This window comes from Rana temporaria, chromosome 1 (genome assembly GCF_905171775.1).
Source record: "Rana temporaria chromosome 1, aRanTem1.1, whole genome shotgun sequence".
Classification (NCBI taxonomy): Eukaryota; Metazoa; Chordata; class Amphibia; order Anura; family Ranidae; genus Rana; species Rana temporaria.
In genome coordinates this window covers 411,221,088-411,246,769 of record NC_053489.1, presented here as the reverse complement: position 1 = coordinate 411,246,769, position 25,682 = coordinate 411,221,088, and the positions used below count along the sequence as shown (strand labels likewise).

The window sequence follows — 25,682 nt, the reverse complement described above, 5'->3', positions numbered from 1 at the left end:
AGTTCAGGGGGGTTACACACAGAGTGCAGAGCTGTCACTTGTAAACACAGAAACCAGACTTCTGTGTTTACAAGTGATTGTAGTGAGCTCTCACCAAAGGGTCTGAGCCAGAGGTGGTGGAACTGAGTTCCCCCAAGTTCCCCCAGAAAAAAAGCCCTGATTATCACTGTATTAATGTCACTAACAGCGTCAGTTACCATCCCTCTCAGCCAATGTCAGTTAATGCAAGAATATGATAGTGTGGCAGCCAGTCACACTTAGTCGCTGATAACCGCCATTACCAGTATAGTGCCTGTACAGATCAACATCTTTGATCACAATCAGAACTATACTAGTATCCCCAATAACGCAGTTTGGTTTTTACCAAAGACATGTAGCAGAATACATTTTGGCCTAAATGTATGAAGAAATAAGATTTTCTTGGAGGTTTTATAATAGAAAGTAGATTTTCAACAGTGGTGATAAAATACTACCAAATATATGTGAAAATAATTATATAAAATTTAATTTGTGCACAGTGTTGAATGCCAAGTAAAAATAGCACAGTGCTGAATAGCAATAGTCTTGAAGGGAGTAACCTTATTGGAGGTCAAAAAAAATATATATATATATTTTTTTAAATATAAAAATTATCTTCCACATAAATACAAAGTGCATTCTAAAAAACAAAATATTACCTTCATATAGTTGACGATCTTTGCAAGGACCCCAAACTTGAAGTTAGATGTCCCAGACAGGGGTTTGCCGCCAAATGCCCCATTGCTGCCATCTGACAAAAGAAACATTTGGGTTAGTCACTATATATATTTCTATAAATTGCGGTCTTAAATTTTCCTAATTTTAGACCATTTTCTATACACAAGTATACTGTGGTATTTGCAGAGTAAGTACAAGCATTTGTAACAGTCAATATTTGTATATGGTGAGAAGAAAATAGGAAAAGAGGGGAAAAAAAAAAAAAAAAGTAAGTGAGAGCATTACAAAATTTCACATCAAAAAGAAATTCCCCTTGTCAGCCAATTCTTTACGACTTAGGTTGCATCATATGGTGCACTATTGTGAACCGGGATTATTTTTTTACTTGCAAAGACCAGAATCTGGGTGATGAAAAGCAAATGCCGCTTTCCAATCTGAGAATTTCTCACAATAAGTTTAGCCGTTTCTGATCAGCTAAGAGGGAATAATGACCGCCTCAGGCAAAGAACGTTTATTACACAGGGAGATCTCTCTACTCTTTTCCTTTTTGTAATTGCCTCGTTCCCTTCTTTTGCTATAGAGAATAACTGTGCAAAAAAATACCTAATTGTTCACAAGAGTTGCAATGGGCCTCAACACAAGGACAACTAGTTTATGAATATCCCATCCCCCATCATCTATGATCCGTCTTGGCCTCAGAATCAAATACTGAGCTGTCCACAACAGTTACCAGTCAGTGAGCAGAATGAGGGTCTGCCTTTTTGGGTAAAATTTGAATGAATTGCTTAGGAAAATCTTCACACTACAGTAGCCGTTTGTCAGTAGTTCATTTTGCACAGAGTGGCCTCGAACATCCTCTTCTGGGGTCCCTCGGTGGCTCTCGCGGCTTCTCTCGGCATTAGATTACCCCCTCTGGGAAGCTCTCCCGAGGGGGTTACCTTGCAGGCGAGCTCCTGTGTCATACACTCGGCCCACCCTCCTGGCACCTGCGTCGGTGGATTTGATTGACAGCAGGGGGAGCCAATGGCTGTGCTGCTATCAACCTATCCAATCAACGCCAGGACTCCGTGGAGAAGAGAACGCTGGGGACGCGCCGGGCAGGTGAACTGGTTCAGGCAAGTAAAACAGGGGGGGCTGAGGGGCCGGTGATTGGCAGGTGTTTTTTCACCTTGATGCATTAAGGTGAAAAGACACAAACCTTTAAAACCCCTTTAACGCTTATACACACACGTAAATATCCCAGTAGGCTCCTCTCTGAACATAGTTTTTTTTTTTTATGTCCCTGATGGCTGCTCTAAAATATGACCCTGAATGCCACAATGGGCACATTGGCTGAAATAAAGCTGAATTCGGGAGGCATAAAAAAAAAAAATAAAAAAAAAATATTACACAAAAATTTTATATATATATATATATATATATATATATATATATATATATATATATATATATATATATATATATATATATATATATATATATATATATATGTGTGTGTGTGTGTGTCATATATATATATATATATATATATATATATATATATATATATATATATATATATATATATATATATATATTTATATATATATATATATATATATATATATACACATATACATATACATATACATACATATATATATATATATATATATATATATACACACATACATACACATACATATACACACACACACACACAATAAGTATATATATATATATATATATATATATATATATATATATATATATATATATATATATATATATATATATATATATATATATATATATATATATATATATATATATATATATATATATATATATATATATATATATATATATATATATATACACATACATACACATATACATATACATATACACACACACACACACACACACACACACACACACACACATATATACATACATACATACATAATATATATTTTTATATTACACACACACACTATATTTTTTTATTATTATCGTTATTATTATATACAGGATTTAAATAGTGCCACCAGCTTGCGCAGCACTTTAAATATGAAGGCAGACACATTTACAAACACAATACAGGAAGAAGCAGAGTGCCATGCTTGTTAGAGTATACAATTTAAGAGTATGAGGCCTTACACCGTTTTAGACGAAACCGTAATAAAAAAGGAAAGACAATCGAGAACTAGAGTACATCTTTATGTTGTCCACAACAGTTGGCCAAGGTTAATAAACAAAAAAACAATAATGAAAAAATTAATTGTAATAATGTTTGAAATAAGGTCTACATATCGCAGCTGTAATGTAAAATCACATAGTGACATGCAAATCTAATTTAGAATTTAATTTAAAATTATTCAGTTTATTTTTTGACAGTAAACAAATCTATTACACAGTATACGTATATTAACACAAATTAGGGATGAAAAGAAGATTTCCTTAGGAGGACAGCATCGGAAAAAAAAAAAATACTTAATAAAAAAAATCCTGCATAGAAAAAGCAGCAGACTCATAGCATGCTTCTCCTGTAGTTGCTCAGTCCTTTGGGTGGAGGGATGGGATGCTAATGAACCAGTGTAACAGTCTGCTGGCTGCATTCAGCACTGTCCAATGGCAGCCAAGCTCTGTCTCATCCACACATTGCTGAGCAATCGACACGGAGCTGCACAACAGACTCCGGCAGCTTCTCATACAAGAAGGTAGGTTCATGGAAACCCATATCTTGCCTGTGTATTTTATCAGAATACGTTGGCATCTGCAAAAATCTTCAACATTTTAACCTGTGTGTAATGTGTACATGCTATAGAGACCGTGGCGTGTAATATTTAGTCTGCAGGCAGGACATGGACCCCATCTTCCTTAGCATGGCTCACGCCCCATTCTGTCAGGCATGCATTAAACACATCCAGGCTCTTTGAGTTCAACATAAATGCATACGGAGCAGCAGAAAATTGATGGCTGAAGGAATCCCTTTTCGGCTCACAGCAGTCTGCCAGCATTGCTGAGCCTTTACATTTGCACATCATTTGACAGCCTCCTCTAATTACGTGTATTTTGTCTATTTAAGCTATAACTGCTTGTTGATTTTTCTGTTACATTTCACTATCTACAATTACAGACACTTGAAAATGTTTTGCAGCAAGAGTCAGAAAAATGTAACAGAAAAAAAAAAAATCAATAGCAGATATTGATTTAATACAATACCTCATCTGCTTGGTAGGAAGACCCAGAATTCTATTTACCCTTTGACCTTTCTTTGTACTCACAGGTCATATTTAGTTTGCATTGATGCTTTACAATTGCAAAGTCATCCCCTGGTGAATATCATGACGATTTCTCATGTTGGGGAGTAGCATTTTACCGATTCCTCCTCCTATGTTGTCCCAGCGAGTTGGGGGGACATTAGACTCACAGGGGGAAGAGAGGGATAGGAGGGGCGGAAAAGGTTCCAGGTTCTGAAGCTCCTGGTGTGCTTAAGACTTGTGAAGCCAAAACCATATGTGTCAGTAGCTAATGCTTAAGATAATGATAGTAAAAAATGTCAGGGGACTTAAGGCTGTATTAAGGCTCTGACAGAAGCAGATGTTCCCAAATTCATAAATTAAACTAAAAATGATCACTAAATTACTTTCATGGAACCCAAGTCAAGAAAAATTGATGCTTTCATGAGCCTTACCATACAAGTGTCTTGTTTTGCGAGTTACTTTTAGTTTTCTATAATAGGGCTATGTTTGTTGGAGAAATGTTCATCCAGTATCAACATATTTGTGAGTTTGTGCATTGGTATGTAAACCTGGTTATTGCTGCACTCCTAACATTGTGGAAATATTTGACTGGAAGGTCTAGAACCTACCGTATATACTCAAGTATAAGCCGAGGCACCTAATTTTACCACAAAAAACTGGGAAAACGTATTGACTCGAGTATAAGCCTAGGGTGGGAAATGCAGCAGCTACTGGTACGGTAAATTGATGGGACACTCTGATAAAAGACTGATGGGGACACTCTGATAAGAGTGTCCCCATCAGTCATTTATTAGTGTGTCCCCATCAGTGTCCAATCACAGTGTCCCATCAATGACCAATCAGAGTGTCCCCATTATTCTTCCTGTACTGTATACCGTTTATTCCTTGCCTCACTTCCGCTTTATCTCACGACTCCAGCCAATCCTAGTGCACAGCGTCACTGGCCGCTGGGACATGGCAGTCCCAGCAGCCAATCCTAGTGCACGGCATGGGCGGGAGTTACGTCGGCGGCTTTGTCAGCGCAGCGGAGAAAGACACTGCAAGCGGGGAGAGAGGAGAAAGGAGAAATTCACAGCGGGACAGATACTAGCTGCGCGCCGCGATACGGAGACCCCTGAGTGACTTCCGGAACACACTAAAACAAGTAGGTTGAAACATGACTCGAGTATAAGCCGAGGGGGTAATTTTCACCCTTAAAAAAAAAGAGGGCTAAAAAAACTTGGCTTATACTCGAGTATATACAGTAAATCGTATGCCGAATATGATGCTAGAAACCTTAAAAGGACACTAAAGGCAGAATTAAAATAAATAAATATCAAAAACATGTTCTACTTACCTCCACTGTGCAGCTCGTTTTGCAGTGTCCCGGAATTCGGTCTTCTGGGTCCCTCGGCGGCTGTCTCGGCTCCTCCTCGCAAAAGCTTTCCACCTTCATGCATGGTGGAAAGCTTTTGCGGGCGCGCTCCCGTGATACAGCGGCGGGCATAGCTGCCAACTGCATCACTTGGCCCCTGCCCCCGGCGCGCCGCGTCATCGCATGTGATTGACAGCAGCGCCAGCCAATGGCTGCGCTGCTATCAATCTGTCCAGCCTAGCCAATCAACGGCCAGGCTGGGAACCGAAGAAGATCACAAGGACGCGCGCAGGACTTTCGAGGGGTGAGGTAAGTAAAACTTGGGTTCGGGGGGACGGTACAGTCGGATGTTTTTTCACCTTAATGCATAGGATGCATTAGGGTGAAAAACCATTTACCTTTACAACCCCTTTAAGAAGGTGGCTTTGCAATGCTGACTAGAGAGTGCAGCTCCGATATACCAAGAAAGAAAGTTAGCACAACTTTTCATTTACACATCCAAATGCCAATAATACTGTAGGTCCAATGTTGTAAAGCCATTGCTCTAACCTGTGTAAGCCCCGCCTTCTCAAAGCTGCACTCCCTCATTTTGAAAGTGTAGCTGGAAGCAGATAGCCATCATAGCATACATGTGTACCCATTGTGGGATACAGTTTTTTCTTGTAGCAAATTTAAAAAGAGAGTTCACGTGTGCCATCTTGCTTTTTTTAATTACTGATATGAACATTTTATTCAACCTACAAAATTATGTTCCCAAAAAAGAACAGACCGCAAATTTGACGCCCAAGAGCCACCGATACTATATATACACACACACTATATATACACACACACACACACACACACACTATACACAATGAGATATCAGGATGCAAACCATAAAACACATATTACACAGGCAGACCATACTATGCCTATTCAAAAGGAGTACTGGTTGCATCTCACCTGGCTTTAATGGCATCTACTGTGTATATCAAGCATTTGTGGCACATTAATGCAAAAGGAAAAAGAAAGAGGAATAGAGAAATGCCGCTATTAATGTTCATAGAAGAGAGACTGGGATAAATTCCTGTCCAAACAATTGCCCTCGCCTAGAACAATCTTCTGGCAGCCATCTGTGACTGATATCATCACCTGATCCTGCCAAGTGACTCATCTCATATCTACAGCCAACTTAATTTCTTATACAGAGAGATCAAGATAAGGTTCCTATAGATAAGGCATGATTGCTGCATATTCAGGACAATTACTGGCCAGGTAACAGTGTGGTTTAAGAATCATTTGCCAGGGTCAGTCCTGATTGCTTTTGTTTGTCAAAAATAAGGATAGCATAAAAGTTCAAAATAAACACTTGGTCAATAAGAGTACTTTTTGCCAATGTAAAGAACATTTATACCCATCAAAAGGATCAAAATATTTTATGTGACTTGAATGAAACAAGATATTTGATATTGTATGGAGAGAAAAAAGAAAGATATTGAGCTTAACAAACAGAAAATGTATATTTGAGTTTTTATATAGGGTATTGATTGCTCAGATAGCGTAAGATAGTTTGGGTTTGCATATCCTGGATTGCTTGAGCACATTCAGGGTCTGAAGAATCTTAGATGGTGTTCCAACAAGGGAGTCCAGATATGTTTAAAATGGTCACTTGTATGCAAATTGTAAGTTTTTAAGAAAAAAAAAACTATTCTCAGAGACTCTATGCTTGAATTTTGGGAAGGGTAAAATCAAGAACTTCAAGGCTTTAGCATCCAGTCCCATTGCCCAATAAAGCCAAGTTTTTTTGTGAGGTTTCATCCCAATACCATGAAAATTGTCCAATAAACTCGTACCCACATTATTTTGACCTTGTGGCAGTCCCAACAGATATGACCAAATGTATCAGAGGATAAACAGCCCCTGGAAGCAATTTGGGGGATAGGCCGAGAGTCTGAGATACTGGCTGGGACCAAGTACTACCAAAGTAATAAGTTGCAGTTGGCATCCACAGCAGTGACATTTGCAGAACTCTTCTGTTTCCCATTGTGTAGGTTGGGGGTTGCAAATGTAATTAAAGAGCTCAGAATAATTAGTATGAAAAATGTGTGATTATGTTTGGGGCACGATAGTCTGATTTGCATTTTCGCTCAAACATGCTAAGGTCGAGGGAGGGGTGGTTAGAGATCTATAAAAAATTTCATGAAACGTTTTAATTTGTAAATACCAAAATATTGGTTGAATAATTACCTTTTTTCACTAAACAGAATTATGGTCAAGGTTATGTTTGTACCACCAGCAGATGAATTTATAAAAGCAGGAGAGAATAAACAGGTTACCTATAAAAGCCAATCGTGGGGTGGAATCAATTTGCCTACATGTTTAGTTTGGTCCTACATTCTATGTGTATGGAAGGTGATAAGCCTGGCTATATGGCCTCTAGTGTTTTTTAGGTAGCCATAATATGTTGTTGATCACTGTTTGGGAGAAAATATAGGCCAAAGAGGGTTTTTAGAAGTTGCATATAATAACATCAAATTGGGCCACCTGTGCTGCTTAATAATAATTATTTGTTATATTTGGTAAAACGTAGGCCCCCATAAATTTTGGAATAACAGTGTATTTTTTCATGACTCTGGATCTAGTGGGCTCTAACTGAGCACTTGTATGGTTGTTTCACACTGCTGTGCTGCGGATTAGCTACAGTGCAGGTATACCGATGGTTTTCCTTCAGATTTCCCCACAGACTATTATGTCCCACACTATTGGCACATTTTCTGAAAGCGTATCAAAAGATACAGCATGCAAGACTTTCAGAAAATGCACCAAAAACATGGGGCATAGTAAAAAATCTATGGTAAACTGTGGGCCACTCGAAAACCTTGGGTACACCGGCTGCAACAGTGTGAAAAGACACTGAAGTTAAAAAGAGACAGCATGATTAACAACCCAATGTGCACACCAATATAAACAACATATAAAAGTAAAAAACAGAAGGCCCCGGGTATAAGCAAATTAATAAAAACTAAAAATCGCGCTAGTCAATGTATATCCATTCAGAAGATACAGTGGCTCCAAAGAGCAAAACAGACCAGCCAGGATGACTCGTGTGACAGACGTCACTCCCACCTCTGCCGTTCTGCCATTGTGAATGTGGATTTTCTGTTGGAGGCGCCCAGTTGATGGATTTTCATGGCAGCTGTATGGGACCCCATGATTTCCAACAGCAGCCCCACAAGTGCCGTGCATGGATTACCCAGTACCTACATGAAAGAAGCTGGTCATCCCAGAATACGTGCAGCAGGGGACCTCCTGTTTGGTGTTTTATTCAAGTATACCAGAGGATTTTCTAAAATGTATTGCAAGCAGAGGAAGGATTTTGAAGCAAACTTAAATCCAGCCACTGTGTTTGATTTGTTGTTTTAAAAGGAGCCTTTTGTCCTCAAAAGTAGCGCATGCGGACAATAGCTTTTTAAGGGTCATCAAGTCTTCATGCTCGCTCCCAATGAATCCTGTCAAACTCTATTCACTCTATTGGCAGCTCAGGCAAGTTCATGAAACAGTGCAGGACATGCTCTGGCAGTTGTAAATTTGGCCTCTGGTTTAAATTTTCTGAATCTTCAAGTTTCGCTAATGAAGCTGCCTTTGTGGTTTTAAGGAGTTTGATTTCTTCTTTGTGGCCTTTGAGCACTGTAGATGTCGCTGCATCTAGATTCCAGGAGTGTGGCTCTTCTGTCAAGCTACTGAAACTCTCTGGTAAGTTGATTAGTAGGTTCTTAAACAAGATGTTAAGAGCTCTCTGTAGCAGGTCTTCAAACCTCTGCAGAAGATTGCAGTTATAGTTGCTACCAAGAGAACTGGTAGCCATGTCTTCACTAAAAGTTTCCAATGAGCTATCCAAGTCTGGGATCTGTCTTTATTTGGCTACGAGTGGACGCAACTGCCACCATTTTGCTTGCGTCATGGGCAAAGACCTCCTGAATAGATTTGGAGCTGGGTTTTCCTTTGTTGTGGGTGCTCCGACAGACCATCACATGGCTTGCGAGATTGACATTTTGACCAAAAACGAGCTCCCCCCGTCGCGGTTGGCGAAAGGAGCCGAACGGCGAGTCGGCGCTATACTGCGCATGCGACGCTTACGCGACGGGGGGGAGCTCGTTTTTGGTCAAAACGTCAATCACAGACATGTTAGGAACGCCCACTCCCGCGGGACTCGCAAGCCGGATGCCACGGGTGAATATGCTGTACAAAGGTATGTACAGCATCAAAAAAAAAAAAAATAATAGCCTTAATCGAATTGTAATGTGGGGGGCCAGTGTAATAAAAAAAAAAAAAGTAGTTTTTAGGGTGAACCACCCCTTTAAACAGCAATTCTAATGTAATTTGTCACTATTTTCACTGCCATCTTCTTCCCTCTAATTAGAGCCCCCAAACATTATATATATTTTTTATCCTAACACCCTAGAGAATAAAATGGCCGTATTTGCGCAGCGGTCTTACAAGCACACTTTTTTGGGAAAAAATTACACTTTTTTTAAATTAAAAAATAAAAAAAACAGTAAAGTTATCCCCATTTTTTTTTTAATATTATGAAAGATATTGTTACGCCGAGTAAATTCATACCCAACATGTCACGCTTCAAAATTGCGTCCGCTCGTGGAATGCCGACAAACTTTTACCCTTTAAAATCTTCATAGGCGACGTTTTAAAAAATCTACAGGTTGCATGGTTTTGAGTTACAGAGGAGGTCTAGGGCTAGAATTATTGCTCTCGCTCTACCAATCGCGGCGATACCTCACATGTGTGTGTGGTTTGAACACTGTTTACATATGCGGGCGCTGCGCACGTATGTGTTCGCTTCTGCGTGCAAGCTCGTCGGGACGGGGTGTGTGGCTCCTAACTTTTTCAGCTGGCTCCTAGATTGCAGGCAAATTTGTCAAACCCTGTTCCATACTATTGTTACCTCTATAGTTCTATTGTTTTATATGAATTACTTCTTTTTATATTTGTTTATACCATCAATCTGAGAACCGGTACATTTGTGTTTAACAACAAAAAAAAAAGCTTCAGCAGTAGAGGGGTTTAGAAGATAGCAAATAGCAAAAACCTTAAAAGCATAGATTTGACAAGAAACCACTATAATAGCTTTATCCTCTGGAGGAAAAAAACACACACTATTGCTGTCTGATTGAGAAGCAGAAAACAACTTGATAAAATAATGTGTACTTTTGGCGAGATCCAAAACACAATTCTACATAACAAGATTGACAGAATTGCTGGAAACTTTGACAATTACTTACTGGTACTCACACTAGTCTGGACAGATATGGTGAGATCAGAGAGAATGCTGTGAAAAAGAATGCCAAAAAGGCTGCCACCTTCACTATTCTCTGACATTATATAAAGAAAAATCAGTGCTGGTTCACCTTTTTAGTTTAGGAGCATTGCATTTTACTTTTTTGATGCGTTTTACCATTAAAGATGCTGCAAGCAGGATTTTTTGTTACCGCAACGCACCAAAAAGGCACTGGTGTGGTTTGACCCTTAGTTAGTGTTGCAATGGGATGGTTGAAAAACAAAACCCAGTTACTGAGTACCAAAGTTCTTTTAGGCACATATAGCCTTGTATCTGCAACTCATCCACAGTGGACTGAATAAAAATAACCCGCCCCCCCAACAACAAACACAGACACCTCTTTCAAAGCTGAACTACAGGGGAAATTTAACAGTACAAACAAATGGCAACTTCCCCACCCCACAGCTGGCCTTAACCACTTCAGCACCGGACTATTTGGCTGCCCAAAGACCAGAGCACTTTTTGCAGTTCGGCACTGCGTCGCTTTAACTGACAATTGCGCGGTTGTGCGATGTGGCTCCCAAACAAAATTAACGTCCCTTTTTCCACACAAATAGAGCTTTCTTTTGATGCCATTTGCTCACCTCTGGGTTTTTTTTTTTTGCACTATAAAACAAAAAAAGCAATATTTTTTAATTTTTGCTATGATAAATATCCCCAAAAATATATAAAAACATTTTTTCCCCCAAGTTTAGGCAAATACTTATTCTGGTATATTTTTCATAAAAAAAAAAAAACAACATTAGCATTTCTCCGTTCTTCCTCTCCGTGATACAATCACGGGTATCCCTGCGGACAGAGTCCGCAGGACTCACAAAGCTTGTGCCGGCATGCGCGCCCACAATGCTGCGTCTTAAAGGCGACGTACAGGTACATTAATCTGCCTGTATGTGCCATTCTGCCGACATATTGGCGTGAGACGGTCGGCAAGCGGTTAACAGCAAGGAGCACATAGATGGGCGACGCATGTCAAAGACCAAGACATTTCCAGCTCAACCAACCAGACTGCAACAAACCGAATTGTCCCAACAATTCACGTTAAAAACAAAGGGTTTAGTTTGCACACATTTGCAAGTACATGCGTAAGCTGCAGCTTACACATGCATTTGCAAATGTGTGAAAACTAAACCCGTTTTTAATGTGTACTGTTCGACGGGACAATTTGGTTTGTTGCAGGCTGGTTGACAAGTTGAGCTGGGAATTTCGCTTTATATAAAAAAAAAAAAAAAATTACACACTGCAAAGTTCAACTATTAATTTATTGCCCAGGGAACAATTAAAAAGCACAGTTAATTTATCGCTGACCCCCGTCCCCTCCCCACTTTTCCCCTGAAAGCCAGCACTTTCTTCCCACCTCTGATGCTCGGTGTTGTAAATGAGCCCTCTGCACCCTCAAAAAATGTTCATCTCCCAACAGTTCTCAACTTAAAACATGTAGTGCTTCTTGTACCGTCCTTAGTATAGACTTTTGGGGAAATTGGCGAGTCAGTTAATCACACAAGCAGGAAATTGGGTTTCTGGGGGGCATTCTGTACACAGAACACCTCCAGGTAGCCATATTGCATTTTTCACAGTGGCTGCAAATTACAATATGACTTGTGTCACACTTGTATATGCAATATTTTTTGTTTGTCATTTCTTTCCCCCACAAAACTGGAGTTACCCTTTAAAAGAGGAACTGCAGTCTGCTCACATAATTTATTAATTAAAACATCTTTGCCATTCTAAAGCTTCCCTCCAACCACTTTGCATATTTTATATATACACAGATTCTGTATGTGGGCTGTATAAAGGTATTTACTTGCAGAAAAAAAGATCTTTTACTATCCAAAATGTAAAACAAGGGCAGAAGATTTAATAAATAGAAAGTTGAAAAAAGACTGAAGGTCCGCTTTAAGTTGAAATCCTGATTTTTTGTTTTGTTTTTTTATTAAAAATAATTTGGTTATCAGCATCTTGTGATTTGTGAGGAATGGAGTACACCAAGTAAAGAAAGCATTATTATAGTTTTCTAGTATAATTCTCATTTTTTATGTCAAAGCCATTTAAAAATTGATCATCCTTGTCTTGTGTTCATCCTTATGTGAAATGATTATGAAACCATCAATAAATGTGCTTCCAGTAAATTCAGTGATGGGTTTCTGAATTAAGATAACAGCCCTATTAATGCTGCCCTACATAAGATGTAAAAAGCAGTATGAAAAACAGCAGCATGTTTTCAGAGAACCTGCACTTGAAAAAACAAAGCTACTAACGCAGGTGCTGTCAAATACACTGCAATGCAAGAACACATGCTAATTAATTATTAAGGCTTTGCAATCCATCTCAGAGGAGAATGCAAAGTTCAAATACATATTGTTCAGCAAGAAGTTGCTGCCAGGCACAAATTCTTAGCAGAAACATAAATGACATGGTACAGTAATCTTTAAAAATGTCATACAATCCGACTCAGTGCATGCATACATTAATGAAAGTGAGCTTGATTTCTAAGAATGTACTGATTAGATCATGATTATGATAGATGATTATCTATACTTAATTGGATACATCAATAGTCATATACTGAATTCAAATAAAAGGAAACTTAAAGGGGTTGTAAAGATTTGTTTTTTATTTTCTAAATTGGTTCCTTTAAGCTAGTGCATGGTTGGTTCACTTTCCCTTGTAAATGTTTTTTTTTCTTGTTCTTTTTGGCTGAATTTCTCACTTCCTGTTCCCTCCTCAGCAAGCTGTTCAGTAAGCTCGGATGATGGTGGAAAGCTTACCGAGGAGGAACAGGAAGTGAGAAATTCAGACAAAGAAATAAAACATTTAGAAGGGAAATCGAAGGAAAAAGGTAAGAGAACCAACAATGCACTAGCTTAAAAGGAACCAATTTAGAAAATAAAAGACAAACCTTTACAACCCCTTTAAGACAATCTATAGATATTTTTGAATTATGTAGAAGGTGGTCCCCAAACAATATCGTTTTAAATTGAAAAACTGAATCATGTGTGGCTTAAAAAAAAAAAAAAAATAAAAAAAAACTTCTTGTGAACTGGATGTTTACTAGAAATATTAGGTTTTCAATTGCCTTGTCTCGTTTTACATTTGTGTAATATGAACATACAGTCCGGTTAGTGTCACTGTAAACTCCGACCAAGCTTTGGATAGTTTTCTTCCTGCCTTGATCTAGTGCGTTTTCTTAGGAAAACACAGAAATCTTAAGCTCGATCCAATCAAGTCAGAAGCCAAAACAACCATATCCGTACGTTTTTAATTAGGGCCCCTTTTACACGACTGTTCCGAGCAGGTCCACCTGTCAGTTTTTCAGAAGGTCCATGCATTCCTAAACAGGTGGGACTTGTGTCCGCTTACGCCTGCCTACCTCTGGGTCCGATCAGGTCTGCTAAAAAAAAAACTGAGGGGGCCTCCATCCTCTTCTGTTTAGATGAACCAGATCAGGTGTAAATGGACAGCGCAGGGCATTTACTCACAGCTGCCCATAGATCAGTGCAGGATCCATCGGTGTTCGCTCTGCAGAAACTGAGTGGACGGGGATGTGTCATCAGCTCGCTCTGCTATGATCTATAGGGGATCAGCTCACAGATCCTCTGCCAATCCGTTCCTTTTTTTTTAATTGCTTGCAGGTAGACTTCTTGAAGAAGTGATTCTGAAGGTCTCTTCTACCAAAGCTTCGGTCTTGCTTGCTAGCAATTTGCTTCCGATTGCACACTAGGCCATGCTCAGTGCATTATCTCAGCATGCCTTGGGTGCCAGAAAAAATGACCCATCTTGTACAAGAACTGCATCATCCTGGGCTGGCAATTAAGGTGGCCGAAGATGATGTACGCAGAAAGGGACTGGGAGAAGAGGGCAGTAGCAGCAACGAAAGTCTGCAAACATCACATTGCTGGAGGGAGACACTCTCTCAGGCAAGGGTGCCATATTTTTCCGGTATGTTAAGTATACTTGATAACTATGGCAAAAGCACACCATGATGGAAAAAAAAATGTGCACAGTACCAATTAGGATTTTGCTGTCATTTCCAAATTAAAAGATTTGCCTTTCATTATTACAGACCATTCTAAATAATCTAGACCTCTCTACAAATTCCTTTTACAGGGAACTGGGCACATATTCAAGTGCAGGAATAGCTTGTTAATTGGCTGCTGCAATCAACACAATACAGCTTTATTTATCCAGATCTGGTGGCTGTTCATTCTGTTCAATGGGAATGCTTGCCAAGATTGCTATAGTTTCCATTCATACTTCACTACCATATAGAGTTGAATTTTCTAATTTTACTACCTCAAATGAGCTCAAAACCAGCAGCAATTTAGTGAACCTGCGTTTCATCCATATATTAGGTAAAAGAACAGATGCACTTTACAGAAAAGGCCAAACCCAGTTGTTACATTTACTGTTCTAATCTGTTGCCCTAATATGCTTAAAGACTACGTAAAGTCCATGTGTAAGTTTAGAACCAGTGACAAAGAAACTTACAAATCAAGGTGCATACTCCAACCTGTTACAGCACTTAGAAACAAAGTAATTAATTGTGAGGTGGAAAGGGCAGTGTCAAGTACTTCATCTTACCATGAAGTTCCAGGTCTAATACCTGAGTGGGGCACAAGGGGAGCATAGTGAAGCTAAGGATAGATGGCTCATTGTCTCTCCTGTCCAGCAAATGGGTCTTTGCTGGAATTGTGACGCAATGGCTGCATAACATTTTCTATCATACCTAAACGTTCCAGGTAATTCTCAGGTTGGTAGGTGTTTGGGGGCAGGAGAGGAGCAAGGGCATGGTAAGCACAGGTGGCTTACAGTCCCTACTGTACAAACATGTTTCTTTTTCTGGTATAAGAAAATACAGATTCACTTTAATTTCCAATACACACAAGATGGCTCTTCAATATATGTGGCTTCTGGCAATTCAGACTGTATATGTTGCATAAATAAATGACTTCATGGAACCTTTGTTCCTCTCAGTAGAGCATCAGGCGTAGTTTACAGTGGTTTCAATAAATAAGCACACCTAAACAGGAGGTTATGTTAACTGCCAATTTATAAGAAATTACAATTTTTTACCCATAATGCCACATACACACGACTGGAATTTCCGAGGAAAAAAGCCAGACGGAATTTTTTTCCTCGGATATTCCGACCGTGTGTATGCCCCATTGGACTTTTCCTGATCGGAAATTCCGTTAGTAAGTATGGTGCATGCTCGGAAAAAATTTGACACATGCTCGGAAGCATAGAACTTCATTTTTCTAGGCTTATCGAACTGGTGTACGTCACCGCATTTTGACAGGCGGATCTTGGTTTGTCCGTGTGTATGCAAGACCACTTGAGCGGAACTCTGTCGGAAAAACCCAGAGTTTATTCCGGCGGAAAAAAAGATTGTGTGTACGAGGCATAACTGATCACACAGATGTGCATGAGACTTGGCATTTTTGCATATATGTTCGTTTCTGCCAGAGCCGAGTCTATCTGCATCTACTAATATACCACTTTAAGAACGGCATTGAAGGTGTTAAAAATGAAATTAACTTTATTTTTAAAAGGTTACTTTAGGAGAGAGAGGGGCGGGGGGCAGTCTTCCATCTTCAATACCACAGAGTGTAGTTTCCTGAATACTCGATGGGGAGCTATCTAGGGCCAAAACAACTAATCGATTAATCGACAACTAATCGATTATGAAATTAATCGATTACAATTTTCATAATCGATTAATCGGCCAGTAACATAATGGAGTTAAAAAAAACTAAAATTGGCCCTTTATAGTACAAAAAAGCAAATCGCTACTGTAAATATTACTTGCACTGTCAAACAGTAAAAAAATTAACCCATTACAGTAGCGATTATTTGCTCTTTTTGTACTTATTTTAGGTTTTTTTAACCCCATTATGTTACTAAACATCTCAGGCCGGGGTCACACCTCTGTTTTTTGGTGCTTTTTGCAGAAACACACTACAGTTCATTTACATGTTTTCCTATGGGACACATATACATCCATGATTTTTTTTCAGCTGCTGCGCATTTGGAAAGGGCAAGGACTTTAACGCAAAACAGGGCTATTTTTTTTTTTTTTGGTTCAATATAGTTTAATGGAGAAGCTGCAGAAAAGCATGTAATGTGTTTTTGCGGCAATTTGTGTTTTGTAATCTGCCCAACAACAACTTGGCCTCAAAAAATGTAAAAATGCTAATTTTCTTTTTTTTTAATGCTATTATCCGATTAATCGAAACAATAATCGGCCAACTAATCGATTATGAAAATAATCGTTAGTTGCAGCCCTAGAGCTATCCACTCCATTTAGCAAAAAAACTCTTCTGATCTATTACTATTGGTGTACACCCATTTCTCATCCATAGTTACATTAACCTGTTTCACCCAATAAGCTATAATAGGCACTTGTGGCTTTATTACAAAAGACCAAGATTAAACCTTTAGCTGCATCCAGCAGATGTGGCACTATAAGCTTTATATATGCCCTAATAGAACTGAATACCATGAAGGAGGCATTGCACAGGGTCATCCCGAATAGTTCCTGAGCTCAGCTCAAAATGGCCTAGAATTGGGATATTCCCACCAAATGTGGATATGCAATCCTTGTTGCCCGCATCCCCGCCAGCATCTGTCCGAGACGGAGGGGTATGCAATTGCCAGCATCTGCATGACCCTGTACCACCTAGATAAGAATTTATAGTTTGTCTCCTGTATTTTAGTACTTGTTGATGATGTGTGTGCCAATATTAACACGTTCCGTTTCTGTAAATCTATAAAATGCAACCTAACTCAGTTTTCCCACTCCCCAAAAAATCTAAAGGCCTGTGGCAATGTTACATTTGTTCAACAACTTATGAGATATAGAGAGCATACCTCTATCCGTATGCGGTTTAAGCTACAAAGATTCAAAATCTGTAATGCCCTGTACACACGATCAGAATTTCCTTCGAGATAAACTCGACAGATTTTTCTGACGGAATTCCGTTCAAGCTGTCTTGCATAAACACGCTCACACCAAATTCCGACCCTACAAAACGCAACAACACTACGGCGAGCCGAGAAAAATGAAGTTCAATGCTTCCGAGCACGTGTCGACTTGATTCTGAGCATGCATGTTTTTTTTCTCCGTTTGAGTTGTACACCGACGATCGGAATTTCCTATAGGATTTCCCCCCCCCCCCCCCCATCTGAAAAAAAAAAAAAAAAAGAAAGAAGAACATGTTCTCTTTCTAAACTCTGGCGGAAAAAAGTCCGATGGGGCACACACACGGTCGGAATATCCGATGAAAAAACTGTCCGATTTTTTTCATCTGAAATTCTGATCGTGTGTACGAGGCATTAGAGATTCCACCACTCTAATTACAGAAGTGCTGTAATTGCTGATACCTCCAGATATTCACTGGAAACTCGCCATATTCCTCTCCAAGATCATTCAATCGGCGCAATCTCCCATTCTGCATAAACTTCAAGAAAACTAGTGTCTCCGTCAGTCGCCCAGAGTTAAAAAGAAAAAAAAAAAAAGGGAAGAACAATGACTCACCCCGGGGAAAACCAGTGGAAACCACCCAATGGTGATAATAGAGAGAGCTTCTTGTTTATTGACCAAATCCCAGACCTTTTAAATATGCATAGTAAGAAAATAATCAGTTTTAGACAGCCCTCTAGGTAGGTACGGGACCCAAGGGGCTTGAGCCAAAGCATGGCCCTCCAGTGTCTTTTGGGTGGTATGGTGTTTGTAGCTGAGGATTCCAGTTAGGGCAATTGCCTCATAAAACCTCATATTGGGTAGGCCTAGTCTCCCATCCAGTTTAGACCTTGTAAGGATATGGTATGCAAGTCTTGATTCAGCCTTTTGCCATACAAATTCTGTAAACATACGCCAAAAATTAACAAAAAATGATTTATTTTTTATGAGGTTGTTTTTTTTATATGTGTGTAACCGATTAAATAAATGTCCAAAATAAAGAGATATATATATATATATATATACACACATATATATATATATATATATATATACATATATATACATATATATATACACATATACATATATATATACACATATACATATATATATAACACACACACATTTCTGTTTAATTGTGCAGTATTTGTAACAAAGCAAAAAAAAAAAAAAAAAGAAAACAGTACAGAAAGAGACCCAATGTCATGTATTAAACCTGTATTCAATGGAAATGTTTTCTTTTTTTCTTTCAGTTGTTCTTTGGAGCACCTGCACCAAGATGTCATCTCTTGGTTCCTGGAAGAATGAGACAACCTTGATCCTGCAGCAGGTTGGATTCCAGGTTCAGAAAATCTACCCATTCCATGATGGCTGGAACACTGCCTGTTTTGTAATCCTGGTCTTGTTTATCCTGACTGTGCTATCTCTGGTTCTACTGGCGTTCCTCTATGAAATGCTGGACTGCTGTTGCTGTGCCAAACACAAAACAGTAAAAGACCTCGAGAATGAGCCAAACCCAGTCAGAGCTCTAATGAGCAGCATGAAAAAGCGGAAAACTGAAGTGGTGTAGTATCACAAATGGCAACGACTATGCCTGTCACCCCTTTTACAGGACAATCCGCAAGCAGATGTTGCCCTGCTAGCGCAAGCACATTCTTCTTCATGAGTCATGTATACTTTTTTCCCCCTCTTTAAAATGTAAATTATTTGAACCTCTGTTTTACCATTGACTTTTCCTAAAATTGTGACAAGCAAATTATCACACTGGACCAGAATACATCCTATTGTCATGATTAAAACATGTTTGGGCAGATAACAGTGTACATAATCTTGTTTTCTTAAAACAAAAAAACAACATTTATTAGCTAATGGGTGTCTAAAAAGTGAATATTCCTGCTGTTGAGGTCAGCATTCTTTTTGTCCATGCTGTGCCCTTTCTGCCTTGAAACACAAGTAAAAAGTTTGTTCAAAAAGACCAGGAATCCACAACAAATTTTTCAATCATCTTCACTTACCAGAAATCTTGTTAAAATAATTATTCTACCTGGGATAGGCAGACACCAGCCATTTTCCTGCATTTAGATGGGTCAGGCAGTTTTGATGCGAAGAAGCTCCTCTGCTGAACACGACTTTGGCGGGGGAGTTTTTCTGCCTTTAAACTCCCGTGTGTGCATGGATGCATAGGCCAACATGCAGAGGCATTTAGTGGCAGATTAAAAAAAAAGCCTAAATACCTGTAAAAACGGTGTATGCATGGAGGTCTTAATCACCGGAACCAAATCGTGGAACTGGAAATCAAACAACAACTTTCATTCCTTTTTCTGCTAAAAGTAAATATAACACTGGCTTTAAATTAGAGCTGCACGATTAGTTGTTAAGAATCGAGATCGCGATCTTAACAAAGCATTTTCCTAATTTTATGCAAAGTTCTCTGCTCAAGCCGACAGCTGTCAAAAAAATAAATAAAAAAATAGGATTTTTGTACTGACCGTAAAATCCATTTCTCTGAGTTCATGGACGGACACAGCAGCAATTGACCTTAGGGTATTATCCTCCCTTTTAGGAGATTGACTAGGCAGAAAAACAGCATGTTAAGTGTTAAACACTCCACACAGCACAGTACCTCCCAGGGGGCGGTTCCCCCGGGGAAAAATCCCATTCTCTGTTCTGCAGCCTCAGTTCGTAAACAAGCCAAACAAACAAAGGAGGGGTGGGTGCTGTGTCCGTCCATGAACTCAGAGAAATGGATTTTATGGTGAGTTCAAAAATCCTATTTTCTCTTCCGTTCATGGACGGACATAGCAGCAATTGACCTTCGGGACGTCCCCAAGCAGTGTCAAAAATCGAGGGGTGGGAAAACACAACAAACCAACTTCACCCCAAACAAACCAGAGGTCCTCAACGGAGGAACTTCAACCTTAAACAGCCGCTTGCAAAACCTTGTGGCCAAAGGAGGCATCTGAAGATGCACTCACATCTACTTTGTAAAACTTTGAGAAGGTGTGGACTGACGACCAGGTCGCTGACTTACACACCTGTAAAACAGACACTTGATGGCGGAAAGCCCAAGAGGCACCAATCGCCCTGGTCAAATGTGCCGTAACCGGGAAGGGGGGCGCCCGCCCCTTTAGGGCATAGGCCTGAAGCACGACCTGCCTGATCCACCTAGAAATGGTGGCCGACGAGACCGCCAGATCCTTCTTAGGACCAGTCACCGACACGAACAGTGAATCCGACCTCCGAAACGGAGCCGTAGCAGACAGGTACACCAGTAGGGCTCGAACCACGTCCAAGCAATACAATGCGGCCTCTTTTGGATTTGCCGGCCGAGGACACAAGGATGGAAGAACAATGTCCTCGTTGTACAATGTACCCAGAGCTTTAGTAAAAGTAAATGGGGTATACTCTGAGCCCCTGGCAATTACAAATGGTACCAGGCAAGGCTGCCCCTTGTCGCCCTTACTATTTGCATTGACATTAGAACCACTATTAAATAAGATTCGACAGAATAAAGATATAGTGGGTATTCAACTAGGGGGAATGGAATGTAAAGTATCAGCCTACGCAGATGATATGCTTTTTTCATTAGTAAAACCACAGATATCCCTACCAAATTTAATGAAAGAAGTAGAACTTTACGGGAAGATGTCAAATTTTTAAATAAATTACAGTAAATCTGAGGCGATGGGGGTTGCTCTCCCGGAGTTGATCAAAAATGGTTTAGAACATAGCTTCAAGTTCAAATGGACGACTAGGGCACTGAACTATTTGGAAACACAAATGCCACCAGATTTAAAGGATATTTTTGAGTTAAATTCTAAACCATTACTGGGTACAGTCAGAACAATGTTGGCTGGATGGAGTAGAGGGATGCACTCATGGTTCGGGAGATCTAATATTCTAAAAATGAATGTAGTGCCAAAATGTCTCTACCTTTTCCAAGCTCTACCAATTCAGATCCCCAGGTCATACTTCAATCAAGTTCGGGCTTTATTTACGAAATTTATATGGGGAAGTAAAAGGCCCAGGATTGGTAGGAAACTATTGATCCTACCCAAGAAGGCTGGAGGAATATCAGCACCGGATATGTTAAAATATTATCAGGCAGCCCAGCTGGGAAGGATAGCTGATTGGAGCAGACATGGGGATTATAAACTGGCGGAAAGGAATAGAAAAGGAAAGAGAAGGGAAACAAGGAGGGATGATATTGTGCACCGGGGGGGGGGGGGGGGGGGGGGGGATGTGTGGTGTGTTTTTTTTTTTTACTTCTTCCTTTCTTCTTCGGAGATGGGGGTCTTGAAGAGGGGATTAAACGGGGAAGGAAATGTGATGGAGATAGAGGGAATTAGTCTAATATATAGAGAATATATGGATAATCAGGGTGGAGATGAAATACTTGGTGAAGTTTGAAATTTAGTTAAAAGTAGTAATAGTATTTTTGTTACCACATCTCTCCTTGGGGGAATGGATTGAAAATTGTTTGTGATATAGAATATTATAATTTCCCTCGGTGGTAAACTATGGATAGCGAATAGAGTTGAAGAGAGAGATGTAATGTAATAGCCATATATATGCTGTCTGATTGGATTTTGCTTATTCCTTTTCTTATGTTTCCTGTATTGCTTTCAAAAAAATATAAAATAAAAAAAAAGAAAGGGAAAGGATTAGATATTAGGTCCCAAAGGGAGAACTCAATACAGCCCCCAGCATCTGTTTGAGGTCTCCGGGGGGTCTTCGCATTCGTCTCTTTCCTACACCAAAAACACGTAAACAAACTCTACATTCAAACCAACAGTTTGACACATGGCACCTCATGCACCTCCAGAAAGATTACACTTTCTTCTCCACAACTCTTCATACTTAGAATTGACTATTTTATTCATTTAATCACAGGAATCTAGCCATGGTCCAAAAAAGCATTGGCGATTTTCCCCACTCCACACTTTTATACATATGATTATATGATCATAATTCAATTTGGGGATTCAACCAACTGGAGACTCAAACCAGATTCTGTGTGCACCAGTTTTAGTAAATCTCCCTCAAAGAGTTTCTACTGCACAACCTGATAATTACTACCGATCTATGGAAGGAGATTAATGCTTTCTTTTCACTAAATGCAACCCCATGTCAGATCTTATTCCTAGTATGGGAATAAGACAAATGCATTATAAGAGAACGCATAGCGTGTAAGCTAAAAGTAAAGAGCGTTCCAGAAAACATCACCCCTGTCACAAATAGACATAGGCTGGAATTTCTTACATAAAAAAAAAAAAAGAAAGAAAAAATCTCTAGCCATCTCAGTCTTCCAAGACCTACAAGCCACCTGCAAGAAGCAGTGTGATAATTGATGCTGTAAATACCACTCTTGTGATCACCTCATTCCTGCCATACTATATGTGCCTTTGAGATTAAAAAGAGTGGAATGACTGAAGCTATAGAACAGGGATCTCCAAACTTTTCAAACAAAGGGCCAGTTTATTGTCCTTTAGACTTTAGGAGGTCCGGATTGTGGCCAGCAGGGGGCAGAAAAAGTCCCAGGCTCGACATCAGTGAGAATAAATATGGCCTCAGGATTGGTGGTTAATAGGAGGAGGAGTAGTGCCTCTATTAGTAGGAGAAATAGTATCCCATCATTGGTATTGGTGGAAGCAATAGTGCCCCATGGTTGGTGTCAGTGGGAGGAATAGTGCCCCAAGGGCTGGATAAAGGCTGGCAAAGGGCCACATCTGGCCCTTGGGCTGCAGTTTGGAGACCCCTGCTATAGAACAATGCCTGGACATAAAAACTAAAGTACAGAACGGACAGGCTGTGCTCCCTATATGAATCAAGGTTTCATTTCAAATTCTGAGAAAAATTTAACTTTTAATAATTGTAGTATCAATTTAGATACATAGACCAAACTTAAAGTTGAGAAATGATTTGTTCAACTTTTATCCATGTCATACTATAAATTTCATGTTTAATATTTATCAAATATAGGCCACCCAAATGATGAAGAAAAATGTACTATTAAAAATAATATATAGGAAATGTGGTGGCAGCCCGTTACATAACAATTTCTGACAGACATCAGCAGATCCGCTACATCAGAGGTTCTCAACCCTCTAGTGCCATGACCCCTTGATAAATTTTCTAAAGTTGTGGGGACCCCCAACAGTAAAATTATTTTTGTATCGTGGGTTGTGTGCACCCAAGGCAAAACAAGTAATTTTCGCCCCTAACCCACTGACATTTAGCGCTCGAGTCCCTTCCACTCGTATAGTATTAAAACCCCTTATGGTACATTTTAGTATGTACCACTATTTCTCTGTGTTCTCCTTTCTTTCCCTTTTATCTCTCTCTATCCCAATTTCTTGTCCCCCCCCCCCTCATCCTTCTCTCTAGCCTTCTTTTTTGTTCTCTTATTTTTTTCTCTCCCTTTTTTCTTTGTTCCTCTCCCTCTTTTTCTCTCCTTTCCATGCATTCTCTAGGTGTATCCCTTCTCTTACTCCTTGGTCGAGGGAATGGGATGAGTGGCAGTCCTGGTGGGATGAGTGGCAGTGCTGGTGGGGGGTGGGATGAGTGGCAGTGCTGGTGGGGGGTGAAATGAGTGGCAGTGCTGGTGGGGGGTGAAATGAGTGGCAGTGCTGGTGGGGGGTACTGATCAGCCAACTTAGGTGCTCTTGATCAAGGTCATCTGCTGATCTGAGACCTGTAGTGGGGACTTTTAATGGCAACTATAATCACAGGTAGTGTTACTCATTGTGTCTACGGTTTCACTGTGTCTCTTATTTTGTGGTGTCTCGCAGCAGTGACACCTACGCTGAAATCAGGAGATAGGGTCTCCTCCAGCCCCTCCCACTTTACATTCCTCTCCAGTCAGCTGACCTCTAGTCTGAACTGAATGGGCGGCTGCGAAGAGGCCGAGTGGACGGCCGCAGGCTCCAGGGACAGCCCTGCTGGTCAGCCACGAAAAGGCTGGGAGAGGGGTGCGGACTTCAGGAACAGGATGATTGAATATTACAGCGCTGGCGGAATAAGTACTAGAAGTGCAAAACAAATATTAATATAATAAACTATTGACAGTGACAGTGCTTACAACAACAAGTGCAAAAAAGTTAATGTGCTACCACATAATGTGCAAAAATGAATACTGTTCATAAAGTGCTGAATCCTTCCAATATTGATGAATGCAGGTGTCCAAATCGATGGTCTCGCCTCTTATGGCCCCACTCACCAGAAATTAATTTTTCAGTCTCAGTAGAAGGAGCGTTATGATCAAGGGTATTCAGATTGCAGAGGAAATCCCTAAGGGTTTTCACAAATCTGAACCAAATATAGGGCAATTCAGAACAGACCAGGATTCAGTGACCCCTGGCAAATCCTCATTTGGCCACCAGGTTGAGAACCACTGCGCTACAAGTTTCTACACAGAATCTACCCTACATTAGCTAAATTTGCCAAGATGTATCCAACAGAATCTGCAAAAATGTTGGCACTGTCCCCATGACCATACACATTTCCTACGCGCCTTTTTTTTTTGAGCTGTCCAGCCATTCGGCCCCTTTGGCTAGGTGTGGTTGACCTTGCTTCCAGTCAGATCACTATCCCACTTGACCAAAACTGTGTCCGATAGAGCCCTTGTGAAAGAGGCCTAAAGAATATGTTAACCCAAAACTTTCACATTCCTATTTTGTGCCTGATGTAAGAAAAAGTATCCTGTTCTCTTTGTATTGCTTCATTTAAGTGGAATTCCTGGTGTTCCTACCAGTCCTTTTGCCTTCCTATTAAAAAAACTGACCACTCTAGGCATGAGAGCTCCTAGCTGTGCTGGAAACTCAGCCTGCTTTCCTCCAATTATCAGACTTGTGCTGACATGCACCCCTGGACAGCCATTCACTGGGAAGCTCAGTGTGCTGCTGTTTTTCCTCCCCCAGCTCTGAGCCCCTTATGCGGCTGAGAACAGAGGGAATGTGATCCCTTCTTAAAGCGGGGGTTCACCCTTAGAGGGCACTTTTTCCCCTTAGCTTCCTGCTCGTTTTCTCTAGGGGAATCGGCTATTTGTATTAAAATATGTGCAGTACTTACCCGTTTTCGAGCTGCATC

The 25,682-nt window shown here is 40.0% G+C and overlaps 2 protein-coding genes across 4 annotated transcripts in view; one reads left to right on the top strand and one right to left on the bottom strand.

Moving 5' to 3' along the window:
- GTF2E2 (general transcription factor IIE subunit 2) overlaps positions 1–25,682 on the bottom strand; it is a 96,369-nt gene that overhangs the window by 54,684 nt on the left and 16,003 nt on the right. The window contains exon 3 of the mRNA XM_040324532.1: positions 678–769. Coding sequence (XP_040180466.1) covers positions 678–769 — 92 coding nt within the window. The remainder of the gene's footprint in view (positions 1–677; positions 770–25,682) is intronic.
- Positions 3,267–19,410, top strand: SMIM18 (small integral membrane protein 18). 3 transcript variants are annotated; one of them, XM_040324554.1, is made up of 2 exons: positions 3,267–3,398; positions 18,851–19,410. In XM_040324554.1, exon 2 carries the CDS (start codon positions 18,874–18,876, stop codon positions 19,162–19,164), a length of 291 nt encoding a protein of 96 aa, XP_040180488.1. In that variant the 5' UTR covers positions 3,267–3,398; positions 18,851–18,873; the 3' UTR covers positions 19,165–19,410. The 3 variants fall into 3 exon arrangements, with proteins under 3 accessions (XP_040180488.1, XP_040180479.1, XP_040180498.1); XM_040324545.1 differs by having other exon boundaries at positions 3,271–3,398; positions 18,848–19,410; XM_040324564.1 differs by lacking the exon at positions 3,267–3,398 and adding an exon at positions 13,449–13,469 and having other exon boundaries at positions 18,848–19,410.